General features: G+C 48.5%; 1 protein-coding gene across 6 annotated transcripts in view; it reads right to left on the reverse strand.

Annotated features, from left to right (window-relative positions):
- NTRK3 (neurotrophic receptor tyrosine kinase 3) overlaps positions 1-27,119 on the reverse strand; it is a 382,792-nt gene that overhangs the window by 246,444 nt on the left and 109,229 nt on the right. For 2 of the 6 annotated variants that reach the window (XM_046654143.1, XM_046654142.1), the window contains exons 5-12: positions 25,397-25,492; positions 22,097-22,254; positions 21,160-21,302; positions 20,557-20,698; positions 19,797-20,093; positions 12,614-12,637; positions 11,089-11,150; positions 10,173-10,275 (exon numbers count right to left, since the gene is read on the reverse strand). In XM_046654143.1, coding sequence (XP_046510099.1) covers positions 10,173-10,275; positions 11,089-11,150; positions 12,614-12,637; positions 19,797-20,093; positions 20,557-20,698; positions 21,160-21,302; positions 22,097-22,254; positions 25,397-25,492 — 1,025 coding nt within the window. Of the gene's footprint in view, positions 1-10,172; positions 10,276-11,088; positions 11,151-12,613; positions 12,638-19,796; positions 20,094-20,556; positions 20,699-21,159; positions 21,303-22,096; positions 22,255-23,224; positions 23,316-25,396; positions 25,493-27,119 lie in introns of those variants that run through there. The other 4 variants (XM_046654146.1, XM_046654145.1, XM_046654147.1 and 1 more) reach the window with 3 other exon arrangements.

The raw sequence follows: 27,119 nt of genomic DNA on the forward strand, positions 1-27,119 counted from the left end.
GGGGCTTTCTTACTCTGTGCATGTGTATCCTTTCAGAAATATTAAAAATCTACTTATAATAATTGTCATTTTTAACGTCTGCATTGAATCACATCATATGTAGGGACCCTAATGTGCTTAACTAGCCACTTTTGTCAGATATTTAAGCAATTCCTGATTTCTCAAGGTGACTGTATGTCACCATGAGAGCAGCGTCCATACACCTAAGTATGGGTAGCCATTTGTGATTGCTACCTCAGGTTCAGTTCTCAGAAGTGGGGTTACTGGGACACAGACTTTTCATGATTTTAGCCCTTTAACAAAAACTGCCAAACCACCTTCCAGAAAGGCTGCCCCAATCCACATACTCGGCAACAGCAAACGGGAGTGTCCCTCCTCTCCTTCTCTTGGATGGCCCCTCATTCTGTCAGTGCTTCTCCCCAGAAGGCTGCCACTTCCACACAGGGTCCAACCAGACAGGCATCTCCCCCTGCAAAGCCAGCCCGGGCAGGCGCTGGGGCTGCTGGAGCCATTCTCACATGTAATAACAGCGCTCAAATCCTGCCTGCTTTTCCTGAGGCCAAGGCAACAATGGGGTGCCCCTGGGCACCCCTGCCACTGGTCCAAGGCCAACACACTGAACTCAATTTATTTGGAAGAATTCACTTTTCAAGGCAGTTCCTGGCACCCCCTGGGCACCCTGCTCCGGGCTTCATGTCAGGCGCTGCTGGCAGGCGGACAGACACTGGCATCCTTTGCCCCCTGCCTGGGAACAGGTTTGCATGGCTGCGGCAGCATAGGAGGCTGCTTGGAACTCCAGATGCCTGTCAGGTAGACAGGCTCAGTGTTTCTGGAACTGATAAACTGTTCCAGTCTGTGGCCAACTATGCAACTCTCATTCCACAGAAAACCGGAGGGCAGGGCAGGCATCCAGTGCAGATACTGACGGCGGGAACAGCAGGACTGAGGAGGAAGTAATTCCAGTCTCCAAGGGCAGCGTCTCTGAGCCCGGATGACCACCAACTTAACCCATGGGGCCTCCTCTGTGCACAAACTGGCCCTGATCCATTCCAGGGTCTGCCAGCCCAAGCTTCTCAGATTTCCCATAGCCCCTTGAACATTATGTTCAAGATCAGCCGTAGGAGAAAGACAAACAGGATACGGAAGTTTCTAGAAGAGGAGAGGAACTCTGGGCTGGGAATGCTGGCCTGCTCACTGACTGTCGACCTCTCTCGGACTCTGCTCCCACCTCTCTCTAATGGGGATGTCAGTGTCGATCGACCTCACACTGGTCATTGAGGTCAACAGACAAGGCGGGGGGCCCTACAAGTGCCTTTGTGTGGAAGGAGGTGGCAGACTGGTTTGAACCAAGGAAGCCGCTACAGAAGCTGCTTTAGGAAAGAGGAGAAGCTTATTTACCCAAAGAGGGGAGAACCAAAACGCCTTAGAAGTACTGGTTATATTTTGTAATCTTACAGTAACATTATTCCAGCCAGCAGAGGAGGTCTTTGAGGCAGGCTGATTTTGCTAATGGCACACAGGAAGCAAAGGAAAGCAGAGATGTGACCTAAGTCCCAAGTCACAACCCCGAGGTGTTCACCAGTGGCTTAGTCCCTTCTTACTCACACTGTGGGCCATGGAGCAGCATCCTCTGGAAGCTTATGAGAGATGCTGATGCTCAGCCCTTCTCCAGACCTGTTCCATGAGAATGTGTATTTTCACCAGATCCTCAGCATCCTCCAAGATTCATTTGCTCGTGAAAATTTGAGAAGCACTGGCCATATTATTATCATTGTCTCTGTGCAGGAATAGGACGGTGGGTCCTAAACTTTAGTGACCATCAGAATCACCTAGAGAGACAGCTTGTCCCCCACTTCACCCCAGGTCTGACCCAACGGGCGTGGGGTGAACCCCAGGCATCTGTATATTCCCCAAGCTCCCCAGGTGATCGATCAGCTGGTCTGCAGACTGCAGACGTGACCTGGGCAACTAGTGGTCACGCAGCTGCCTCTCGGGTTTACACTGCTGGTTCTCAACCCTGGCTACACAGTGGAAATCACTCACGGAGTTTAAAAAAAGCAAGCCCATGCCTGGGTTTCACCTCTAGAATCTGATTTTATGGTCCGAGGTGCAGCCTGGGCTTAGGGAGTAATATAACTTTACCAGGTGATTGCAATGTGCCGCTAAGATTGAGAGCCGCTGATTTAGAGAGACCTCATTTAAAACCTGGTTTTCCTACTTCCAGCCACATGACACTGGGCAGTTTAACCACTCTGAGCAGCTCTCTCACCTTCAGCATGGGGAGAAGGGCCACCTACGAAGACTAAACGTTATAAGATATACTAGGCATGTAGCACACAGTAGGTACTCAATAAATGTTCAGTGCTCCCTATTCTCTTCCCCTGCTATGATTAGAAGTGAAACATCAGCTGGCATTCTTGTCTTTACCTCAAATCCCAGTTTCTCTCTAAAGAGGCAGCACAGGAATATCTGTTTCCATCATTACCCTTCAGGAGAAGATAAGACCCTATGGCCCGAAACCACGCTGGGGTTTGCATTCAGGGAGCAGAGCTCCGAAGAGCCCTGTGCTTGGGGTATGATGCTCTGCTGTAGCTGGCCCAAAGTTCTAATACTTTTTGAGCATTTTGCACTGGGTCCCACAAATCAGGGAGCCGGTCCTGTGAGCGGGGAAGCTGGCTTGGAGACTGGTCCGTGGATGCCAGCAAATCTGTCTCTGGCTTGTGGAAGCAGAATGAATACAAGAGAAAAAATAAGGGGCATGCGCCAGAGGGACCTGGTGAATCCTTCACTAAACTAAACGTACTGGGTGTCAAGAAAGGGAGAAGGAGGGGGTGTTGCTGGCCGTCTGCATGAAAGAGCCAGGGACTGACCAACTGGAGGTTCCTCCTCTCTTCGTCTGGATGCTCTGGGCCTGGTGCAGGTGGCAAATACGCCTGGTCACTGAGCGGCAGCCGGTGAGAGATGCAGTTCCTCCTCCTGCGGCATGCCCCTTGACCACGTCCTTCAGTTCATCCCTGGGATAAATGCACAGCACGCAGGGCAGTGGAGTGAGAAGGTGCTGGGGCCGGGGATTTGTGGCCGCTGGCTTGTTCGTTATTGTTCCCAGTGTGTGGTTTTTCTCCTTAGTCCACAATCCTGTTTCCTGATCAGCAGTTGTTCTGATCTCTCTGCTCTGCTGCCTGCAGTTTCGAGGGCCGCTCTTTGACACCCTCAAGCCTCGGCGGAGTTCCTGGGAGAACAGACGGCGTAAACACGGCTCGGGCACTGCAGCCACGTGGAAGTTTCTCGTTAGCCAAAGCCCATGGGCACGCTTCTCTGGGCAAGTGACAGGCCCCAGGACCCACAGGAGAAGATGGAGAGATGGAAAGAATGTGCTAGGAGAAGATGAGGGGATTCTGTAGAAGGCGCTTGACTTTGCAGGAGCAAAAACCACGTTAGGCAAAGAACATCGTGAGAAGCCCAGGTTGGCAGCCCCCTCCACTCTTGGTGATCCATCCTGGTGCCATGATGCAGAAGGATGTCTGGATCAAGGAGGAAGCGTGTCACCAAGACTTTCGATGAATAATAATATACTAAAGTTTGTAAATTTTTTAAGAATAAAAATTAGTAAGGATTTGATTTTACTCCTAGTTTTAAAAATCCCTTTTGCCAACTCCTTTTCTGATATATTTGTCTTAGGTGTGAAACTACTGCTAGGGGAGGGCCAGTGTTCATCCAAAAGCCTGGTTACACCTGCAGGAGTGTGTAAGGCATGTGACTGTCATCTGTCACACGTGGAGCAGGGGACAAAATGTTGAGAACTCCTAAACTGAGGTATCAAAGGGCTGTTAACCCTGCAGAAACCAACTGCAACAAGATGGATTAGTAAGAACTGTGTTCTGCTGCCAAAATCAAATGAATCAGAGAGGCGATTGCTTTGGCTATGGAGCCAAGCATACTGGCCATCCATGGCCCTGCTGAACAGGATGCAGGAGCCGGCCATGAACAGCCAGCTAGCAGGTAGCCACAGAGGAGAAACATTTTGTATCAGACTCTATTTCCAGGGATTTCCTTCAAATAGAAGAGGCAGAGCTGGAGACCAGCTGGTTCCCTGGAACCCTAAGGGAGAGGAACAGAGCAGTCCAGCCTTAACGGGACCAATGGCGACAGTGCAGGGACGTCTAGGACTGACCACTCATGCACACCTGCAACGTTCCCACAAAGATAGGGCAGCAAAGGCATGCCAGAAAAACACACGCTGCCTTCCAGCCTTCTTCTCAAAGCCCTGGGGCACCACGTTCTAGAACTCAGTCACCCAGCAGGGCAGGGCTTCATCTGTAGCCAGAAACTCTCAGTGAATCTACAGCAGAAGACGGGAAGCAGAGGCTCCTGGATTTAATTAATTTATGTCCTGCCTGTGGACTGGCCACACACCTAAGCTATTTAATTTAGCCTCCAACAAACGCTAGGAGTGTTCTTTCGGGCCACGGGATCTGCCAAGGAGTCTGAAAAGAGGGAAAGATCCCGTGAACGTTTGTTAGGAGAATACAAGGACCTGAGGAGAACAATACATGAAATGAATCCAGAAGCCACTCTCAAAAGTAGGTTCAGAGTCATCTTCCACCAGCAATCTCAAGTCCAGGCTCATTGCAGGGGCCAGAGGGACCTTCCTCCCATGCATACCTCAATTCAGAGGCGGAGATATAAAAAAGAAGTTCAGAAAGAAAAACAAGCAACACGAAAGAATGGACATATTTCAGGAAGTCAGGAAACTCAGGTCCTTCACCCAGTTTCACTTCTGCCTCACACTGCTCTTGGCTTCTGACCCCTGTTAAATAGAGGTTACGTAAGTGTATTTCTCAGACCAAAAGAAGCTGTGTTATCAATGGCACGGCAGTGCCCTCAACCAGGGTCCAGGTCCCCTTGCAGTAGTCTCAGAAGTTTCTATTTATCTCTACACCATTCTCGTGGCATCAATTCCCCCTGCTCTGTGCTCGTGACTATAGACACAGGGACCCTTTATCCCAGCTGAGGAAGAAATGCCAGTTAAACCATCAAACCTTAGGACTCTGAGATCCCTCCCAGCCCTACTTCCATCCAGCTGGAACAAACCCTTCTCAGTCCAATGTTCCAAGGTTAGGAGAGAGGGCAGGACTGACTCCTCCCCAAGTCTCATCATTCCCTTCAACCAAGCGGTTGAACCATAGGGACAACAAGGCCATCCAAGGTGGGCAGCAGCTCCCAAGATCTTTTGGCAGGAGCCAGTCCCTCCAAATCAAGACCCTGGGGTGATTCTATAATCCACTCAGAGGACAGTTACCATCTGTTTATGGAAAAAATGTTAATAACTCCCAATCAGAATCAAATAGGCAACCACTTTGAGTGCCTGTTAACTGACGCTAATTCACAGCAGAACAGTCCTGGAGTGCCCGTCCACAGGCCCATCAAAGGCACCAGCCCACATCCAACCATTAGCATGTAAAGCAAGCGGGAGCTGACGAAGCACTTAAGATATCACAGGAAGCCCAAGCAGCAGTCTTGCCTCCCTTCCTTCCCAGCCTTCTGGCTTCCGCTGCCTTGCCATGTGGTTTCCAACGTGTCCAGAACGAAGGAAGTCCTCTTAGCCCGGGAAGCAAGACTCCCGCATCAGTTCCCATCTTTCCCCCAGGCCAGGTGTGTCCCAGGCTGAGAAAAGGGGATTAATAACAGGCATTTTTGAAAGCCCCGTTCAAGTGGGACAGCATTCAAACCCGCAGTATCTCTAATCTAGAAGTATTTAAAGATACTTACAAGGTAGTTACAAGGTAAGAGTCCAAATAATGTATGCTCTTTTTCTAGGCTGCAAAAACCCCACACGTTTACTTTTTCTCCATTAAATAACAACAACACTCACCTTATTTGAAAACTACAGGGCACGTTTTATTGCTTAAAGACATACTAGCATGTTTTACCTGGTCATTGTTCTAACAGCCACATGAAATAAAGATGGCAGGTGCACTGTGGATCTTCATGGCCGGGCAGCCAAGACCAAGGAGTCAGGTCATTTGCATTGCCATAAAAAGTGGGTGGGACTGCAAGGGGGTGTTCTAGACCCCACTAGGCCTAACCAGACTATGAAACCAGAGCAAGTCACTGCCTTTTCTGAGCTCCGTTACTTCATCTGTAAATACAGAGGCTGGAGGGCCCAGCTAGCTCATTGTCACGGTGTTCTGATGTCTAATTTAAAAATAATTTGTGGGGACGAGCTTGGTATAAATTCTGAACCATATCACTTCCGGGCCCAGGATGCACTAGCACAATAAAATTTGTTAAAAGACTGAAATATTTTTATGTATTTCTGAACCTCTCAATAAATGGCCCCTGCCCTGACTCTCCCAAGCGTCCAGCTCCCAAACACTCCACGATCCAGCCATCAGAGTTAACACCTAGCGCAGCGGGAGCCTCCAGGCAGGGGGCGGCTCTGTACTGACTGGTCAGTGCTCACGCCACACCAAATGCTTTAAAGATCACCCCTGCAGCTCTAAGGCATTGGGCTTCCTCAAGAGCCCAAAGAAACACCCACCATCTGCTCAGAACCATTTTGAAAGCTTCATGATTCCAAGAGAAGATGAGCTCATATCCTAAGGTGACCCCTCCCCAAGCCAAAACTGTAATCAACAAGATGGCAGTTGGTAAAAGGAAAGAGGTGTTTGAGACAATGTATTTTCATTCATTTTTCAGTTCATTTTTATAAAATCCAGTTAATATACTCATCTCCCGTCATATAGGCGTCCAGTAGGATGTCTACCCACATCAATGTGGAGAGATCGCTGACACATAAGTACGTAAAGCAAGATGCAGAAGGAGACTAGGAGGATAAACATGTCTGTAAATTAAAACACACCTAAAGTAATGCATTTCGTAAATGTACACACATATGTATACATAAATATGCATACATATATATGTACGTATTTCTTCACATACTGTGCATATCTGTGACCACTCTTGGGAGTGCTGCTGGCTTTAATCAGGCTGGTTAAAACTGTTGTGGCACAAGTTCTCTTACCCAAATGCAATTTATTAATAAGATCAATACATACAGATATATAGACTTTTGATTGTTTTCTAGATGTCTGCAAATAAATGCAATTGGTGACCTGTAAAAAACAAAGAAAAGAAAAGAAAACAAACATATATATATATATATATATATATATATATATATAATGTATTGCTTGTTCTGAATGGTGGGAATATGAGTATTTGTCGTAATAATCTTCATATTTTTCTACATTTTTTTACTTCTCAGAAGGAAGTAAAGATCATATTCGTAATTCCCCCTCATCCTCACGCTGTGATCCAGGCCCTCAGATGCGGATGATGGGAATTATTTATGAGTTTCTCCCCATCATCCCCATTCTATTTCCACTGCCCAGACACCTTGGATTTCCAAATCAGTCCTAACCAGCCCATTATTGATTTACCAGCTGTACTTTTTTTAAATAAAGTCATTCATTTCTAAGTTCAACAAGGATTTGTCAAACGCTGTGCGAAGTCTGACGTACAAAGCTGAGTGATCCGTGGCTTCTGCCAAGTGGCTCCTGGGCTAGCAGGACAGACAGATGATGTGTGAGCAAAATAATGATAATGCACTGGGATTAGTGTAGAAGAAAAGCAAATTTCTACTAAATATTGTGTGGGACAAAAGAGGGCATGACTGAGTCTTGGAAAGGTAACCCTTCATGGAAGGACAACAAAAAGATACTGGAAAGACTTATACACAAAGAAAAGAAGGAGAAAAGTCCAACCATGGGGCGCCTTTTATGTGCCAACAGCACACACAGATCTCAACACTCACAGCAACCCGATGGGTAGGCGGTATCATTCCCATTTTGAAGCCAAGGAAACAGAGGCTGCGAGAAGTTAAATAACCCTGCTTAAAACAGAGAGCAATTAAGTGGCATCACAGATTCTAACCCAAATTTGAAAATTCAAAGCTGAGGATGGGATGGGTATGAAGAGATGGAGATTTGCCTGAGTCCGAATTGGGGACTTCCGGTACCCACACCTTCACTCTCTTTCCTGGCGTGGGACGCCCATTAGCAGTAAAAGATCAAGGGTGCATGCAGCCTGGGGCATTTGCTTCTCCATCCTAAGATGAGACCTAAACACAATCAGGCCTAATAAAGATCCGAGAGAGGCAGACTTAATTCTAAACCCGTCAGCCATGGATACGCGATCTCATCTTGCCTCTAACTCGAGCCGAACTCCTTTAGGTAGCCTGACTTTAGAACAGGGACTATTTCATTTGCACCTATGGGGACGTGGTCCCCTGGCCCAGGCAGGGCTAAGGAAGGCAGCTCAGCCCAGGAGAGGGGAGCGGGGGCTGGGAGAGGCTCCGAGGACAGCTGAGGGGAAGGCTCTGCCCTGGGTGCTGCCTAATGCATCCAACATGGGGACACAGTGTTCCAGGGACCAGATGACAATTAATAGGGAAAATCTGCTCTCACAGTGCTGCCAAGCATGTCGCAGGGTCTCAGCTGGTGGCACGCCTCCTCCGCGGAGAGCAATGAGGCCCCGTTCTTCCTTTTGGTCGAGGTCCTGATGTTTTCTCAGGTGGAAGGAGAAAAACCTAAGAAGGTCCCTCCCTTGGTAGGAAAACTTTGCACAAGATTAGAGCCAGTCCTCACAGCCAGGAGCCCAAAGATTATGCTGAGATTAATGGCTCGGAGCTCGCTCAGCGGTCATTCATCTTCCAAACCTGTGAAGCCCTGTTTGGCACAGGGGAGTATTGGCAGATAAAACATCTCTAATCAAGGTGCCTAACAGTGGTCTGATCGTGTTTAAGTCATCTGGTTTCAGGCCAAACTTCTATCCCCTCTTTATAATTTGCCTGCACACGTATTTCTCTTTGTCAAAATATTTCATGTGATTCAAGAAAATCGGGCCTGCCTTTCTGGGACTTGTTCAGTTTAATTAAGAGCAGACAGAGAGTGCAGAGGCAGAAGCTTCTGGGAAGCCAGCAGTCGGCCCATGTCTTCTGCCCTTCTGTTCTTCTGTAGATATCTCTTGCTGTATATCAGTGCTCTAAACTTTTAGGGGAATCACAGAATCTTTGGAGAATATGATAAAATCCACAAACCAGTTCCATTCCAAGGCCCCACCACCACCAACATGTGCAGACACTCAAACATCTGCATATAAGTTCAGGGACCACTGTCCCTATGAATCTCATGCACACTCTCCTTCAGTCCTTGAGCCCCAAGGTCAGAACCTTCACCACAGATACCAGCTAATGTGTAGGAGCCACAGAAATTCATCTTTTTGCATCCCATAATCTCACTGGAAGATCGCAACGTGAATCCTAGCTCAGCAACCTAATGGCTTGTTGAAACTTTCACCATCCCTCCCTACCCATCTCCTACCTAACATCAGCCATAAGTGGAAACCCCATCAGGGAGTATATCTTGAAATTCAAGTTGCTGTTTGGGAAGTGGTACCCAGCCTCCCTTGAGCTGTTTGGTCAGATCCATCCCTGGGACCAGGCAGATGGATGCTAATTAACCATGTTAACCCCTTTGGTGTTACTCCCCCCACCCAAGGAGAGCCATATCCTATACTCTACACTGGCCATAATGAGGTTGAGTGCTCTGTGTCATGGAAGCTGTCCAGCAGATTTAGCAATCTTGTGGCTCCTGGCATCCATTCTAGGACTCTGTGTAGAGCTACATGCTGTCATACCACTGCATGGGCAACTTTTCAATGCCAGAGTCCACCATCCTACGTCTAGCTACACTACTACCTTCTCATCACAACTCCAAGGATGGGTGCAGACAAGAGAAAAACCAAGTTACTCAAACAAGGAGTCCCTTTACCCACCAAAAATGAAAAGAAACTCAAGTCCTCTTCATTTGTTCTCAAATCCAATTTCCTCCTCAAATTATCCTCATTGCACCAGCCCAGCTAAGCAGCGTTTTCAGCCATCACAGCAAAACCAGATGGTTCACAGTTTGGTCCCCACAGATACCGACACTGCCTTCAATCCATCATTAACCAATAATAAAAGTGTAGACAGGATTCTCCTCCAGGACCACTTAAGTCTGCTACCAGAGGCCCTCTCAGAGAGCAAAGGGAGATTAAAACAGCATCGTGTAATCAAAAGCCACCATGTTTCCCCCATGAGATCCTTGCAAATGAAAATCCCACCTTACCCTTCATTCCAAATTTGGACCGTCGACCATACTTGTTGATCATGATAAAGAGAACCACCAACAGGACGCAGGCAAAAGCAGCAAGTCCAACGGCTATGGACACCTATGAAGAGGCAAACACAGAAAGTCGAGAACAGTCACAGATAACCGGAGAGCCAGACAAGGTAACGTGTGTGCCCAAGTTAGAACAGTCCTACTGCAGGGGCAACTGTAGCCCTCTCAGAACTTTGCCACTGAGTGAAGTCTTTAGAAAAAGTCATTTATGAGACCCTAAGAACATTAAAAAAATAAATTACCCAGCTTGATTAGAGAAAGTTCTGTGATTCAGTGTTCTGAGCCCCTCTCCTCTGGGGGCCATCCCAAGAGATGCAAGAGAAAGCCTAGAAAGGCTTCTATATGTTGTTTTGTTGTTTTAATTAGCAAGCAAATTCTGCTTCTTCACATTGAAACTCTTTATATAATATTCTTATCCAGGAGCTTCTAGGAGATCTGGTCTCTAAAAAGACCCCCTTGCTCCCCTCCCCAGAGAAATCTCAGGCTCTGAGAGCCAGGCAGGGGGAGGCAGCTTGAAAAGCCCACCCAAGGAGATGCTCCAGATAACTTGGACTTTTGTAAAAGGATGGTACAATTAGACACCGCTTTGAATCAGGCCCAGCCAGGTGCACACCAGAGTGGGGATTTTCAGACTGTTCTCTTCCAGACCCTAAGGCTGGGAGCAGATCCTCAAAGACTTCTTCAAACAATGAATTATTCTCATCAAACAAGGAAGGTTTCAACCACCTGAAAAGAGGTCATTCATCACGGCTTCTTACTGGGGTTCCAAGTAAGGCAGTATTTGGGAAAGTTAGCTACTCAAAGGAAGTCTGAAAATGACTGCAGCAGTAAACACCTTCCTCTTGACCAAGAAGGGACTCACCCCAAAAGTGTCTTCTTCTGGCTTGTGGGTCACAGTGATAGGAGGTGTGGGGCTTTCGTAGACTGAAAACCAAACAGAGAAGGAGGAAGGTGGTTAGTTTTCTGGCTACGGGAGGCTCAGCCACAGTCCCCCTCTGACTCCCATGCCCCCTCAAGAGTTCTTGCTGGAGAACATTCCTTTAAAGCCAGACTCTTACTGCCTGACCCCCCACCCCCACCCACTTTGCAGGGGTCCCCAGAGACCAGGTCCCTGTCCAGCCGCCCAGCCAGTGCTGACAGCCCAAGGGCAGGCTTCAGAAGGAATAAAGGACTTTCATTCCCATCTTCCTATCCCATCCTAGAGTAAATCATGACACCTGGGCAACATGGGCCATGAGCTACTGGATAGAAAAGAGGAGAAAAATGCTTTGGGATCCCGGCCAGGGTCTGGATTCAGCACATTTTGTTGGTGATGGCAGCTGTTGCTGATGCTCTGCTACTCTCTGTTGTGAGCACTCCATTGCCTGTTTCCAGCTCTTTCCTCTTTCCCTCTTCACACATCAGTGAGTCCGGGAGGCCCGTGGCCCCATAAACAACTCACTGTCCATTCCCTAACGTGGATTTCAGAACACAATGGCAGCTCAAGTTAAGCAGCAATTTCATCTGACCAGAAAACACCAGCTTTTCCCAGCAAAACCTGGATGGAAAGGCAAGTATCAGTTTGTCCTCCATCTAAAATCACCTCCTTAGTGAGAGATGGCCCCAATTCAGAATTCTCTGGAAGGACATTCTGTGAGATGACAAGTCCTCTAGGACTGAGGAAAAATAAAGGAATCACAGGTGATATTTACATCGGTGCCAAACAGCAAGGGGTCCCCTAAACAGGACTGTCTACTATTTCAGGCCACACAGGGGGTAGAAACGGCAGCAACTACTGCTATGATCTTCTCATGAGGGAGAAAAGAAAAGGAATAAATATGGGTTTTGGGTTTTCCCACAGCCCGTGAGCAAGCCATCAAAATCCTTTTGGCATTGTCTAGCTCCAAACTGCCTAGCCCCAAACTGCTTATAAACTGAGCCTCAATAATCCCATTTGAGGACACACGAGCCTATCAGGAGACCTCGTAAATCACAGCTCTAGATGAGGTGAGTCCAAGCCAAATTCTGTGGGCCTTGGAGCAGGTGAGAAATATTAGCAAGCATGGAGACTCCACATTCTCTCCTCACAAACAACTGAGATGATCAAACAAGAGCCTACCAGGGCATGTGAAACTCCACATCCTTCCTGACATGACCCCTTTCCATCCAGGAAAGAAGACTCACCACATGGTCAGACCCTAGAAAGCTCCCTGGGGGAAACTGAGGCCCAGAGCGGCCACCCAAGGAGAATTTCTACTCTCCAGTTCCTTTCATAGTTCACTCAGATGCTCTCAGCTGCTGTGGGTCTGGGGATGGTGCTGGCATATGAAAGAGGGCTATTTGGATCCCAAAGTTACCAAAAGTATCAGAATAAATCAGTTTCAAAGCAAAAGGTAAAGCAAACTTACTAGAGACAAAGTTATCCGTGCTCTCTGCAAAAAAGACAAAGAGACAATTAACAAATGTAATAAAACCCAGGACAGATGCACTGTATCTTCCTAACGACATCCCCCACTGATCAGGATCCCCTGGTACCCCAGCAAGTGAAAACTAAAATCCTTGGCCTGTTGCCCCACCCTCACGCTATACTACCTCTTCAGGAAGTGGTCTTCCAAATGAAGAATAAATAAGACATGAAGCTGCTGATTTCAAGGGAGACGGCCTGGCCCACCTGGGGACTAGAAACCAAACTGAGATGGGGGATTAAACCTAGACGCCATGTCTGTCCCACAGTCCTCCCTTCTCTGGGTACCCAGACTTCTGGGCATCTTGGTGGGACATTAGAGTCAAGAAGAGATGTTTCAGCGTAGGCTTCCCCAGACCTTTCTTGAAAATGCCAGCTATGATCTCAAGACAAAATTCCTCAGATCCATATGTAGAGTTTATTCTAGTAAGTCATTGACATGTTTCTTGGGAATTCCTCCAGAACCTGCTCAGCCCCCAGATGAAAATGTGACATTTGATCTTTGGCTCTAGAAATGGGTCACCTAATAATGAAAGCTTGGCATTATTAGACAGTGATTATGATCCAGGGGCTGTGCTAAATGCTCTAGCGAATACATCACTCAATCCTTACAGCCATCCTAGGAGGTAGGTAGCACAAGCCCCATTTAACAGATAAGGAAACAGGCTCATAGAGATTAAGTAACTAATCAAATCTCACTCGTCTAAGAAGGGATAGAGCTGGACTCAAACCCAAGTCTGGCTCTTATCCACTCTGTCAGAGATCCTCAAACTTTAGCATGCACCGGAATCATCTAGAGGGTGATCACTACCCTTCTCCAATAAAAGAAACGAGGGCTCCTTGGAGAAATGTATAATTTCAGGCTGTGGCAAAGAAAGTACAAGATGTGCCTGGACCATCTTGTGGTACTAGAAAGTAAGAAAGTGCTCAAAAATTAATGGGGGCATGGAGAAAGGACACAGGAGCCAACGTGAAAGAGTTTCCAATGGCCAAATGTGGGACAGTTTGGGCAACAAAATAAATAATGAAATGATAGTCATGGATTGTTACGGGCTGAATTAGATCTGCACAAAATTCATATGTTGAAGTCCTAACCCCCAGTAGTTTAGAATATGACCGTATGTGGCATAGGGTCTTTAAAGAGGTAATTAAGTTAAAATGAAGTCATTAGGGTGGGCACTAATTGAATATGACTGGTGTTCTTATAAAAAGAGGAGATTAAGCCACACACACACACACACACACACACAGAGATGACCACGTGGAGACACAGGGAGCAGACGACCACCTACAAACCAAGGAGAGAGGGCTCAGAAGGAACCAACCCTGCCCACACCTTGATCTCAGACTTCTAACCTCCAGATAGAAAATAGAATTCTGTTGTTTAAGCCACCTCGTTTCTGGTCCTTTCTTATGGCAGCCTTAGCAAACTAACACATGGATTACAAGCCATAGGACCAAAAAAAAATAATATCCATGAGTCCACACCAATATAAATAAGTAATTTAGTAAATAAATGGGAGAAGAGAAAGCTCTTCCTTACAGTAGAATTTCAATTAATAAATGTAGAAGGAATGAGGGAAATAGAAAAGTCGCCATTGACAAATACCACAGTAATCATTGTTTCAGACAAGAATTATCAATGAATGCTAAAATTAATGTGTGATGGAATAAGAAACAAGATATTTACAAAGTTTCAAAACATTATACTTATTAATCACAAAGAGAAAAATAATCACTTTGCAGTGGAGAAAGCTGGCAGACACCAGCCTGAGCAAGCGATAAAGTTAACATCACCAGTAACGAGATGTAAGGACATCAAGTGTCCCCTGATAAGATGTCCTGAAAGGGCCCAGCACCACTTCTGTGGAGTTCTTGCCCAAAAGGCATAACTGGAATTTAATCATGAGAAAACACCAGGCAAACTCAAATTGTAGGACAGTCTACAAAATAACTAGTGAATATTCTTAGAAAGTGCACAGATCGTGAAAAACAAAGACAGGCTGAGGAACTGTCCCAGATTTACAGAGACCAAAGTGACGCAGTAGCTAACTGCAATGTACAGCCCTGGGCTGGATCCTAGAGAAGGAAAGCACAGCAGTGGGACAACCGAAACGATTTAAATAAAGCCTGTAGGTGCAATGATAGTGCCGTATCAATGTTAACAGCCTGATTTCAATCATTGTATTGTGGTTATGTCGAGGTGAAGGGTATGAGGACTTCTTTATACTGTTTTGTCACTTTTTCATATAAATCACAAACTATTTCAAAATGAAATCTTTAAAAATTAAAAATAAAACAACACATAGGGTATCGGTCCTCACCCCAGAGTTTCTGATTCAGGACGTCCAAGGTGGGTCATGAGAATTGATATTTCTAAGCAGCTTTCAGCTGATGCTGATGCTGCTGGTCCCCTTGAGAATCACCGCATTATACTACACCTTTTCCTGCCACAAGCCTACCACACCCTGAAAAGTAAGAACCATCCATTCATTCATTTCTTCATTCATTCTGGGTCTCCCGTTGACCAGGCCCTTGGCTGAGCCCCCACAGTCATCATAATCACAGCTCTGTGAAGTAGGAAGCAGAAAATATTCTTCTCCATCTGTGGGGAAAAGGATGCTGTCTGTGAAAGCATCATGTACAGGACTTCAGAGCAAGTCCTGTTTACAGTAAATGCACTGTTGATAGGCTGCTTGTTTTTGTCCATTTTGCGTTGTTTTGGGGGACAGCAGCAGAGCGTTCTCTAAATTCCTGAGCGGGCCTTTCATGCCACCACCCTCTTCTAAACTTCAGGTGAACAAATGCCTGATTTGGGGGGAAGATGGCAGAGAGGGAGTTCTAGCCTTGGCTTCAGAGCCCGAGAAAAGAGAGGTGCCAGATCGATTCGTAGTTTACACTGATTTGCATATTTCTCATAAGGCTCCCATTTATTAGAGAATATTCTCACATCTGCCAAATGCTTTGGCCGAGTCTGTGAACCCTGTAATCTCCTAGTCTGCATGCATGCTTAGCTCCTGTGCCAGAGCCTGCAAACCCAGACGCATCCAGGAAGCCCATGAGCCCTGGGACAGGAAGAACTCAGGGTCCTCTCTAACCCGTGCGGGGGACTCAGACGTTCGCACTGGAAGAGGGTGGTACCCAGGAATCATCCCCACCTCTGACCTCCACCAGTAGGCTGGGAGGACCACTGGACCAGTATGCCAAGGCGCTATCTGTACATGAACCAGGACTGGGCAATGGAGACAACGGTCTCCTCCAGTCCCCAAACTCCCCCAGAAGGGCCCTATGGGAAAATCCAGTGGGGTCCAGAGAAGGGAGAAGAGAGAGAGACAGCAGCTTGTGTCCAACAGAGAGAGGAGGACCGAGAAGTGATGATGAGAAGAGGTGCCCTGGCTTTAGACGTGAGGAGGGAGGGGGAAGGCTGCTCCAGAGCTATGGCAGCTCACTTATTCCTAAATATTTTGGCAAGTCTTCCCAGATATTTGTTACACACACACACACCCCTTGGCAACATTCCTCCTTCTATCACATCATCATCTAAGGGTCCCCAGCTCCACACTCTCCCGCAGACTAGAGGCTTCCAGGACACCTCCCACCTTGACACGGTCCTCAGCCACCCCTGCCCCTCCCCTCCTGACACTCGGATCCCTAATTCCTCATAGCTTCCCACTCTCACGCTCAGATCCCTTCTGACAGGCCCTCTGAGGTCCTAGAACACTAAAGAGGATTCAGCTTCATGCTTCTAGAACAAATCTCCCTAATCAATCCTTCCAGGGGCCTCCTACACCAAGGCTGAATGCCACGCTAAATGTTCTAGCATTTCTCTGGAAATGGAGAAGAAAATACCAACATTTGTACAGCATGCACATTTTCTAGAACATTTTCATTTTAAGGTCCTACCCTGAGAAAATCCTTACTGAAGGAAGCCTCTGCGTTTGCAGGCTGCTCCCTTAAATATATTCATTCTAATCAAATCTCTCCCAGGGGTCTCAGGCCCATGAACAGGAGGAAAGGAGACCCCCATCTTCAGATCTCTGTTTTCCCCCCAAAACAGATCCCCTTCCAGTCACCCTTGGATATTCTTTAAAAAAAAATTAAAAACAAACAGTAATTCTGTGCTTACTCCATGCCAAACATGGTTGTAAATACTGTAGGTGGATTAATCCATTGTATGTGAAGTAATCTGTACCACACCTTTGAGGTAGAAACAGGGGATTGAGTGATTTGCCTGAGAGCACAGAGGCTGACGAGCGACTGAGAGAGAATCTGAACCTGGCAATGTGGCTGCACAACCACTACCCCAGACGAAACCGCCCCGAGACTTAGAGCTTACCAGCTTGAGCAGATCTTGATGCCTGGCTCTAGAACTCCTGAACGCATCTCTCTCCACCCAAGGAATCCTAGGACCTAACAGCCAACAGCTGCTGAAGCTTTGAAGGCACAGAACTAAACCCTTGGCACACATCACTTCGTGGAATCCTCATGGCGGTTTAGGCAGGAGCTCTTGTGATCACTCCCATTTCACAGATGGAGAACCAGAGGCACAGAGAGTGATTGTCCTTTGCTGTGTGCCAACCAGGTACTGAGCCCCATTCCAGGAGCCCAGGCCACCCATCTGGTAGTGCCACAGATGAGATTTGCACCTCAGTCTGTCTGATTTCAGAAAGCTTATTCTTAACCTCTATGTTCTGCTGCCCGGGAGCCAGAGAGGGGTACCTATGATCAATACGATGTCCCCCACCCCCACATCAGAGGAGAAGAGCAGGAATCCAGATCGCCTTTATCTCCAAGGCTCAGGAGGAGAGAGGTTTACTGCCTGCTCTCCTAGATAATTTACTCTCCTGAACATTTAGACATTTTGTCACTTGACACGACCGGCCCCTTTTCCCTGTCACTGCCTTTTCATCATCCATTGATTCCTTTATAAACAAGCAAACCTTCGCCAGGGTGACCCCAGCCGGGTGTAGATGGGTCTGAGCAAACGACTTCAGGTGAGCTGTTCCACTTCAGGCTCTGCTGTGACTCCACCCTCCCTCATGCCTTCTGAGGCCAGAGGCCACCAAATGCCAGGGCCGCAGATGGCAAACCAGGGAGCACCTGCGTCTCCTGGGGGCTTGTTAAAACACAGACCGCTGGGCCCCACCCCAGAGTTTCTGACTCAGTGGCCTGGGTGCGGTTTGGGGATTTGAGTTCTAACACATGCCCAAGTAATGCAGATGCTGCTGGTCCGGGGACCACCCTTCGAGAACCGCTGGCCTACAAAGCGTTGATAAGGTGAGGAGTGTATCCAGAGACTATGAGAAGGAGCTACTGTGCTCGTGGGAACAGAGGAGGTGTCTATATGGCAGGGCAGATGCAGAAAAAGCTGCACCTACCACACAGCCCCCCACTCCTGCTGCCCCATGGCTCTCAGGACATGCTCTGTGGGGAGTATCCTAGAGTGGCTCATCCTCCCTCCTGAGCATTCTATGGCTCCCGACTCCCTCCAGGCCCCAGGAGCCTCCCTTTGGAAACAGAAGCATTGCTTCAGGGGGCTCCACTCCTCACTCACTGAGAGGTCTGGACCCTCCTCTTTAAGAAACAGAAGTCATTCTCAAATCACTAGGTGGGCACAGGCAGGGCGAAGGGCCACTCCAGCCCTTTATGCCAACAAAGCCTAGCCTGACTTTGTGGGCTGTGAGAGCAAATCTCTACATCCACAGTGTGGCCAGGAGTCTCCTAGTTCCCCACAAGAGCCCCACACGGCCCACAGTGGGAAGTGTCCTGAGGCCTTTTATTGGGCATCCTGGGGATGACGTTGGAAATGCTGGACCACAGGGCATTGTGAGGGTCTCAAACATCAGCAGCTCTCGATCCTCTTGTGAATGATGCCCCCATCATCCCCTGGACCTCAGTGGCAGGAATTTAGCTTCACGTGCAGCCTGATTTTTCCAGAATTTCACTCTTGGAGCTTCTAATTCGAGTTTCCTTGCACTAAGATAAAGAAGTTCTCCTGGAGGTGCCACCCCCTGGTCGTCTAGGCTGTGAAGCTGCCTTCACACAAGCAGATGCTGCTTAGCACCAGCTCACACTGCCCTCCTTTCTGTGTGAGTGTCTCTGTGTCATATCTGTCTTTACACTCCCCCTTTATGTCCTCAGAACCCCTGAGATCTGGGGATTGAAGGCCAAGAGGTCATCCACTCTGCTTCTAGCAGAAATCACCAAGGTCATCAAAGATCCAGGCCCTCACTGACAGGAACTTGTCAATGGCTGAATCTACCAAGACATTCTGCCACCATTTTCACTAAGCTCTTTTGGTGTTTTCTTCTCCTTCAACTTCAGGAAGGTATTTGAAATATTCTGGCCCAGACAGAGAAAGACAGAATCTCCTCTTAAAATCCCGTCAAACAAAGTTTTTTCATTACTCCAAAGGCTACCCCTGCGCCACTTGACGTTGGTACCATCACAGGCTGAGAACATCAGTCACCACTCCATCAGCTCACCAGGAGCAAGACAGGAAGGGAGACACGCCCCTGGGTGCCTAGATTCGAGCCACTTCTTGCTACCGACCAGCAAGCAGAAAGAGGTTCATTCAGTTCACACGTGTTAAATGTAGGGCTGAACAGGATGGACCCCAAAGCCCCCTGCAATGGCAGGTCATGGAACCATCATTACATGCCAAACCCTGTGACATGTGCTTTATACACCTAAGTCATTTAAAAGCCACAAGATTCTTAAGGGAGTGGTACAGTCATGTCCCTTTCACAGATAAGGGAATTAAGCCTCAAAAAAGCAAACTTTCAGGCCCACAGTCTCCCAATAAATAAAGGTCCCGGTCAAGATTGTCCATCATTCTTGTCCAACTCTCAAGTCCCTGATTTCTCTACCATAACACAGTATGCCCTTATATGCACATCTGTGTATTTCTGAGGTGGTCTTGGTTTGTGTTGTGATAGCAATTGGAAAACAGAGACTTTATCTAATTTACACAAAACGCTAGTGGTGGCTGAATATGCTCCAACGTGTGTTTGGTTCCCCACAATAACAGTGTTAATGTTGACGCTGCTTCTCCTCTCAAGCTACCACACCCCATGCCCCCAAGCTCCTAGAAGGAATCAGTGCACCCGGGAGCGGACTGCCCTCACCTGGAAAGGGCTCCTTGAGGAAGTGGCCGTTGATGGTCTGGTTGGCCGTGCCCAGCGGGTTTTTGGCAATGAGGGTGTAGTTGCCGTTGTTGTAGTGGGTGGGCTTGTTGAAGAGCAGGCAGCCCTCGGAAACCTCCCCCTCCTGGTAGTACTCCACGTGGATGATCTTGGACTCCCGCAGCGGCTGCCCGTTGTGTAGCCAGTGCAGTGTGGGCGGTGGGTTGCCACGCACCACGAACTCGATGCAGTGCTCCAGGCGCAGCTCGGGCTCCTCCAGGCTCACCACACGCGGGGGGTCTGCCGAGGGAGAGGCCAGATGAAGCCCAGGACACAGAGTGTCCAGCCTTCCAGGAATCCCAATTCTTCCCCACCCAGCTCTGAAAAGACTGAGGGAATCAAAGGGCCCCCCACCAGCACCCTGAAAGAGGAGAAGAGATGTCTATCTTCACCCAGGCTGCCCAGATGTATAACTGGAGGGTTCCCTCTCTTGACCTGTTACGGGTTTACCAAAAGGCAGACTTGGGCCAACATAGTTGCATCCTGAACACATGGTTGTGTTAGAGGCACACCATCTTCTGAGGATCAGGAACACCCTTTCTGGGCTTACTAGTCAAGGACTGCCTTGCTTAGCCCTGCCCTACAGGAGTCTTTCTGCCGCTCCTAGTAGACCAGGCCCACTGCTCTGGCTCAGCCTCCTCTCGGCCTCCTGCACCAGCATCCCCTTGGTGCACAGCCACCCTCCACAATGGCAACCACTCACAGTGGACGGTGAGGGCAACACTGGCATTGCTCATGCCCACCACGTTCTCTGCAATGCACGTCAGGGTGAAGCCATTGTCCTCACTCGTCACATTTACCAGGGTCAGGTTGATGGCGTGTACATTGGTCCAGTTCAGATTTGTCTAAAACCCCAATAAAAAGACAACAATCAAACAGTTTCTACAAGGGCGGCTCCCCCACCTAACCCCCAAACACCTTTAGGAATAAGGAAAGCCGAGTAGAAGGCGAAGGAGGCCTTTCCAGGGACTGACACCAACCAAGTTCCAGGCTCCCCACAGTCAACAGTTCAGGTGATCCTCACTTTTACCCTATAGGGCGAATGATAGCATTATACCCATTTTACAGATGGGGAAACTAAGGCACAGAGAAGTTTAGTAGCATGTTTAATAAGATGGCTAGAAAATATTGCAGCTGGAGGGAATCCGAGTCTACATGGTTCTTCCTGTAGAGATAGGACCACAGACTTTCCCTTTCCTTCGCCCTTATTCTCACATCTCTTTCTTCAATTCATGATTTAGCTCATTAAGACTAAGAGGTGATGGCTCTCCAACCTCCTGATGGGACCGGACCCTAGGACACCTACCTGGTGGGTGTTGATGGACTGCAATCCAGTGACTATCCAGTCCACATCAGGCAGGGGCGATCCAGAGCCGTTGCAAGTGATGACAGCATTGTCACCCTCTCGTACAGTCAGGTTGACATGGCTCACACTGATCTCAGGAAGGTCTGGGAGGGAGGACAGGGCGGGTGCAAAGATAGGCAAACGCTTACTACCAAAACTTTGTCCATGGTGGCCCTTCTTGCTTTGCCCAATAAAGACTCCAATACAACCTGCTTGAGCTCTCAGAAGGCTCCCACGTCCAAGAAGCTTCATACCACCTCCCAGCAGATGTCAGAACTCAGAATTTAAGCCCGTGCAGTTGGACTCTCCTACGTGGCAGGGAGTGGGTGGGGGTGGGGCAGTTGCTCAAGGCATGCAGGTCCAGCAATAAAGTCACATGGCACCTTCCATTTTGGGCACTTGTTCCCAAAAATTTGTCCTGCTTCAGATACCCATGGGGAACTTGCTAGAAATTCAGACCTGTGGAACCCATCCCCAGACATTCCCAGAAAGTCTGTGAAAGACATTCTTGTAAGTCTGTGGTTGGGTGCACGAATCTGCTTTTCTAAAAGTGCCTTAGATACTCCCGATCCAGGAGGTCCAGAGACCACACCTGGAGATATGCTCCTTCAGGACTGGTTGATAAGCAACGCACAGAAAGAAAGGAATCTGTCTGATGAGAAGGGGCACAGTTAACCCCCTTCTGTATTCCTAGAACCAACCTTCCCACGACTGGCTCACATAAGGACAAGAGTGAGCAAGGAGGCAAAAGGTGAGCCAGACCCGCAGCCAGTGGAGAGTTCAAGGCTGGGGGGGCGGTAGAGAAACAAAGACCCCGGCTCTCCTGGCTAATGCACAGCCCCATCTCTTATGTCAGGCATGCCTCCTGGAGGCTGCTGGGGCTGGGCAGCTCACTCACCACACTGACTGATGTTCATGCGGAAGAGAGGGAGCTGGGAGCCGTCGGCCCCGACGCAGTAGAGGTTCTGGCTGTTCAGCCTGGCCTCGCCCTGCTCCTGCCACAGCTGCATCCAGCGGATGTCACAGCTGCAGTTGAAGAAGTTCTGCTCCAACCTCCTGTGGGCAAGAAGAGAGGGAAGGGGACTCCTGAACTGAAGACAGCCCAGCTCCCTCCCCAGCTCTAGGGCTGTGAGGCCAAGGGGGCCCCCACCTGCTCTTTGGGGATTAAAGAGAGAAGAGGTTTAGCAAGGTCTCAAAAGAAGTAAAACAATCTCTATGTAAGTCCATGAGTTCATTTAGTTTTTAAACTAACAAGCTCATTTAAAAAAAGAAATCCACCCCACCTAACTCACCTGGCAAAGAGACCCTTTAAAATACGTCAGCTTGGAGTGCTCTTTTGAAAGCCCTCCTGTGGCTTCCCATCTCACTGGAAGTCACAGTCAAAGGCCTGTGTGATCCACGTCACTCTGTATTATCTCTCTGACCTCCTCTCCCACCTCACCCTCCCCTCCTCTTCTTCAGCCACACTGACCTTATTGTCTGTCAAGTTCACTAGGATGACCAGCATGCTCCTGCCTCAGGACCTTTGCACTTGTGGTCCCTTCTTCCTACAGAGTTCTTACCCATAACATATCTGCTAGACTGGCTCCCTCAATAATACGATCTTCTCTGACCACTCCTTATAAAAAAGCCACCACCAACCTCTGCCATAACACTGCCCACTCCCTTCTTCTTTCTAGTATTTGTCACCACTCAGCATCAATTCAAATATTTATTTGCTTGTTTGTTTATTATCTGTCTCCAAACAAAAAAATTAAGCTCCACTGAGGTCAGAGACATTGCCTATTTGGTTCATTGCTGTATACGCAGTACCTACAACTGAGTCTGGTGCAAAAATACCTGTTGAATGATTAGAGGAAGGATTGGAGGATGGGTGGATGGATGGATGGAAGGAGGGAGGGAAGGAGGGAAGGAAGGAAAGTTTACTCTTCCTGGGAGTAGGTGGTCAGCTGTCTCCAAGATCTGCTCAAAGCCCATCTTGAGACCAGCTTTATTCCATAAATTCAACAAAATCCTTAATAAGCACCTGCTCCATGTCTGGCTGGGGGCTGAGTGCTGTCAATGCAGAGATGAATAAGATCGTGTCTGCTCTCCAGGAGCACTCAGGTTGGTGATGAAGAATGCCTGATGGGGAAAGACTCAAGTTCAAGGCCTTCCTTCTCCACTGATTTTCCTTGTGACTTAGAGTGAGTCACCTCCCCTCTAGATGGGGTTATCTCATCAGGGGGACAAGGAAGGGCATTAGCTGATGCAAAACTCTTAAATTAAAGGGCACGTGATAAGTCTGAATGCCTGGATCACTAGGGAGAACATGATTCTCTTTCTGGACCAGCAAGGAGATGCATCTGTTGGTACCCAGAGGGAGGGGTGCTTGGATAACTGCACTAAGACCCAGGATATTTTTGACAACTGGCAAATTCCAAAATAGTTAAGCACACATCCGAATTACTCAGCTTTCAGGAAACAGTGAGGCCCCTGGGAGGAGGAGTCAGTGTTCCCAGCCACTAGGACACTGCAGGGAGAATGTGCAAACAGCCCTGCATTATAACCTCTTAGTCTAAGGAGCTTGTGACATCTCTCTGCACATCACCCTCTTTCAGAAGAGGCAAAGGGAACTAACCTTTACTGAGCATCTGTTTCTCACAGCTACCCTAGGAGACAGAGTATTGTGCCCATACAGATGAGGGACACCCTCTTATGTTAGGAGGCGTTAAGTCACATGTTCAAGGTCCCCTGGCTGGTGTGTTACAAAGCAAGTTCTCAAACCTCAGCCCATTAGACTCCAAAGTCCATGTACTTTCCACCCCGTCTATCACGCACAAGGCACTCTCAGGTGCAGTGGAAGATGCGAGGAGGGGCAAGGCAGGATCCTTGACTTCAGGAGTGCACGGAGGAAGAGACGGGGGAGAAGGGAGAGGGGACGCTGTAGGCTGAGGGGTGAAAGCAGGAAGAAAAGGTTGCGCCCGGGCACCGGGAAATGAAGCTGGAAGGAGTAGTGGAAGCCGGATGGCAGAGGACTCCCACTGCCACATCAGGAGGTTTGGAAGTCATCAGGGGGCAGTGGGAACCGTTGAGGCCCTCAGAGCTGAGAATGACATGAACGAAGCAGGTCTGTAGGAAGAGTAACACGACGACATGGTGCAGGGCAAACAGGAGAGGAGGAGAGCTAGCCACTGGAGAGGACAGCAGTCAGGATGTCTTAAGAACACAGGTCACCGTGTATGGTCATCAAGTGCGTGCAGTCCTCAAAGGCACCCAGCCAAAGGGATAAACATGAAATGAAATCTGGTCTGCACACCCTGACCAGACCTGGTGCCTGTCATGGGGCTACATCCACCTAGAGGGGGCGCCTTTTCTCGTTCACATACAGGCACCATGTAGGCTGGCATGCTCTAGGTCCATGTTTCTCCAACTTTTGGGATGCAGGACTCTTTTTCACTCTTAAAAATTACTGAGGGCCTCAAAGAGCTTTCGTTGATGTGGATTATATCTACCACTATTTACCATATTAGAAACTAAAACAGGAAATTTTAAAACACAAGAATGCATTAGCTCAAACTCCATTAGTCATCAGAGCCAATGATGTTATCACATGTCCCGTGGTCTCTGGAAAACTCCACTGTACGCTTGTGGAAGAATGGAGCAAGAAGGGCAAATAACATCTTAGTGTTATTATGAAAATAGATGTTACCTCGTGGTCCCCTGAAAGGGTCTTGGGGACCCCCAAGGGACCCTGGACCACCATTTGAGAACTGCTGCCTAGTTGATAAGGGCCTAGAGTGGAGTAGTAAAGATTGGAGAGAGGAAATGGGAAGACGGGGCAAAGATCACGGAGGAAGACAAGGTGGTATTTGGTGCGCAGCTGGAAGTCGAAGAAAAAGGAAGAGTAGAAGACGAGCCCAAGGTTTTAAGCCCCAGAAGACAGGAAATCAGTGGAGGAGAGAAGAGCCTTTGGTTGAAAACAGAAGAAAATGGAAAGGAAGGGGTTCAACATTAGGAACGAGGCTGGGCAGGGCTGAGGGATGAGGAGGAAGAGATCAAGGTCCTGGGGGAGGAAAAGGAAGGATGGGATCCAGAAGCCTTGGAGGTGTTTGCAGGGGGTTAAGAAATAGGAGAGAGAAAAGAAAGAAGGTAGATAGGAGGACATGAGAATGAAACAATAAAAATAACATGAAAATAACATTTGCATCACACTTACCAGATGCCCAGCACTATGGTGAATGCCTTACAAGCAACACCCCATTTAACCCTCACAACAAGAGGGAGCACAGGGCAGGGGACATCTGACGGCTTCCTTAGGAAAAGCAGAAGGTCGAATTAGCTGCCCAGCCTGTGCGGGACCGGGAGGGGAAGGGAGGCCGGAGGAGGTGGGGCAGGAGTTTGGATTCCGGTCACAGGGGCTGCGAGGAGAGGCCTGGCAGCTGAGCTGGAATGGTACTGAGGGTTCAGATGCTTGAAGAGATTCGAACTGAACCAGACCAGCCTGGTTTTTCCCAGCTGCTCACTCGACAAGATGTGGTCATTCATTATTAAGTAGTCATAAAAATACAAATTATCCACCTGGGTGGAAAAGACTAACAAAGTGAGGGGCTTGGCTGGGCTGCTTCAAGCCACAGACACTCTACCCAGTCCTGCCTCCTGCACTGCTACGTACCCCAACACCTCAGGGCCCCCCAAAAGGCAGACAGTGTCAAAGGGTCCCGAGGCTGGTGGGAAAATCTGATGAGCTATCTGGGACGTGCCTAAGACACTGCCAGACACACTTTAACGGCTTTTTTGCTTCCTTCCATCGTTTTCCTCCAGGACCTGACCCAACAGAAGGGATGCACCAGGAGACCTGGTCCTTTGCTCCAATCCAGAGTCTCCTAGAAACTGCAAAAGAGCCTTGAGTTTTTCCCCACTCCCTTCGGACTTTCCTCCCAGAAAGCAAGTAACACACAGCAGAAAACATTTTGAGTCTCAACACAGTGGTACCCTGGGCTTCCTATTGAGCAAATCCACCATTGTCTTCATATCCTGACCAGAGAGGATTCAAACAGTGAGGTGGGCCAGAAGCAAAGAAGGGCAAGCCCTGGGTCTAAATGATGATCTCCCTCCTCCCATCAAATCTGGTCTCGAGCAGTGGACGGAGCCTTTGCCAGGGCTCCAGGGGCAGACTCCAGAGCCTAAAGCAAGGCTTTCCCTACTCCATCAATAATGCAAGAGGCCCCATGAATAAAATACAGCAGCATCTGCTTCAGGGCGAAGCTTACCAACACCCAGCCCTCGCCCCAAGATGGCCCGGGGCCTAATCACAAGGCCCTGGGGGCTTCCCACAGATTAACTCAGCCCCATCGGGACATGTGCACAGACACTGCTACACAGCCAAGCCCATGGCTGGATGTTCAGAAAACACTGATTCCTCTCCAGTCATTGCCCTGGTTTTCCTCTCCCCTCCACAGCATCGGTGCTGCCAGTGGCAATCCTGGGGCCAGGCAGTGGAAATTGGGCAGGGGACCCAGATCTACTGTTGCAGAGGAAAGCACACCCAAAGGACCAAGTAATCAGCTCGGGCCTCCTGGAGAGAACCACAGTCCGATGGTAGAGAAAGTAGTCGAACAAATGATCTGAGTCAAACCAGCTGTGTCACCTTGGGCAAATACAGTAGGCTGAATTGTGTCCCCTAAAAAGATATGTCCAAGTCCTCACCCCCCAGGACCTGTGAATGTGACCTTGTTTGGAAAGAGAGTCTTTGCAGATGTAATCAAGTTAAGGATCTTGGGAAGAGATCCTTCTGGATTCAGGTGGGCCCCAAATCCAATGACTGGTGTCCTTATAAGAGAAAGAAGGGAGAGATCAAAGTCAAAGAGACAGGGAAGACAGCCATGGAAGGTGGAGGCAGAGACTGGAGTGACGCGGCCAGAAGCCAAGGAGCCCTAGGA

The sequence above is a fragment of the Equus quagga genome, chromosome 2 (assembly GCF_021613505.1).
Source record: "Equus quagga isolate Etosha38 chromosome 2, UCLA_HA_Equagga_1.0, whole genome shotgun sequence".
NCBI lineage: Eukaryota > Metazoa > Chordata > Mammalia > Perissodactyla > Equidae > Equus > Equus quagga.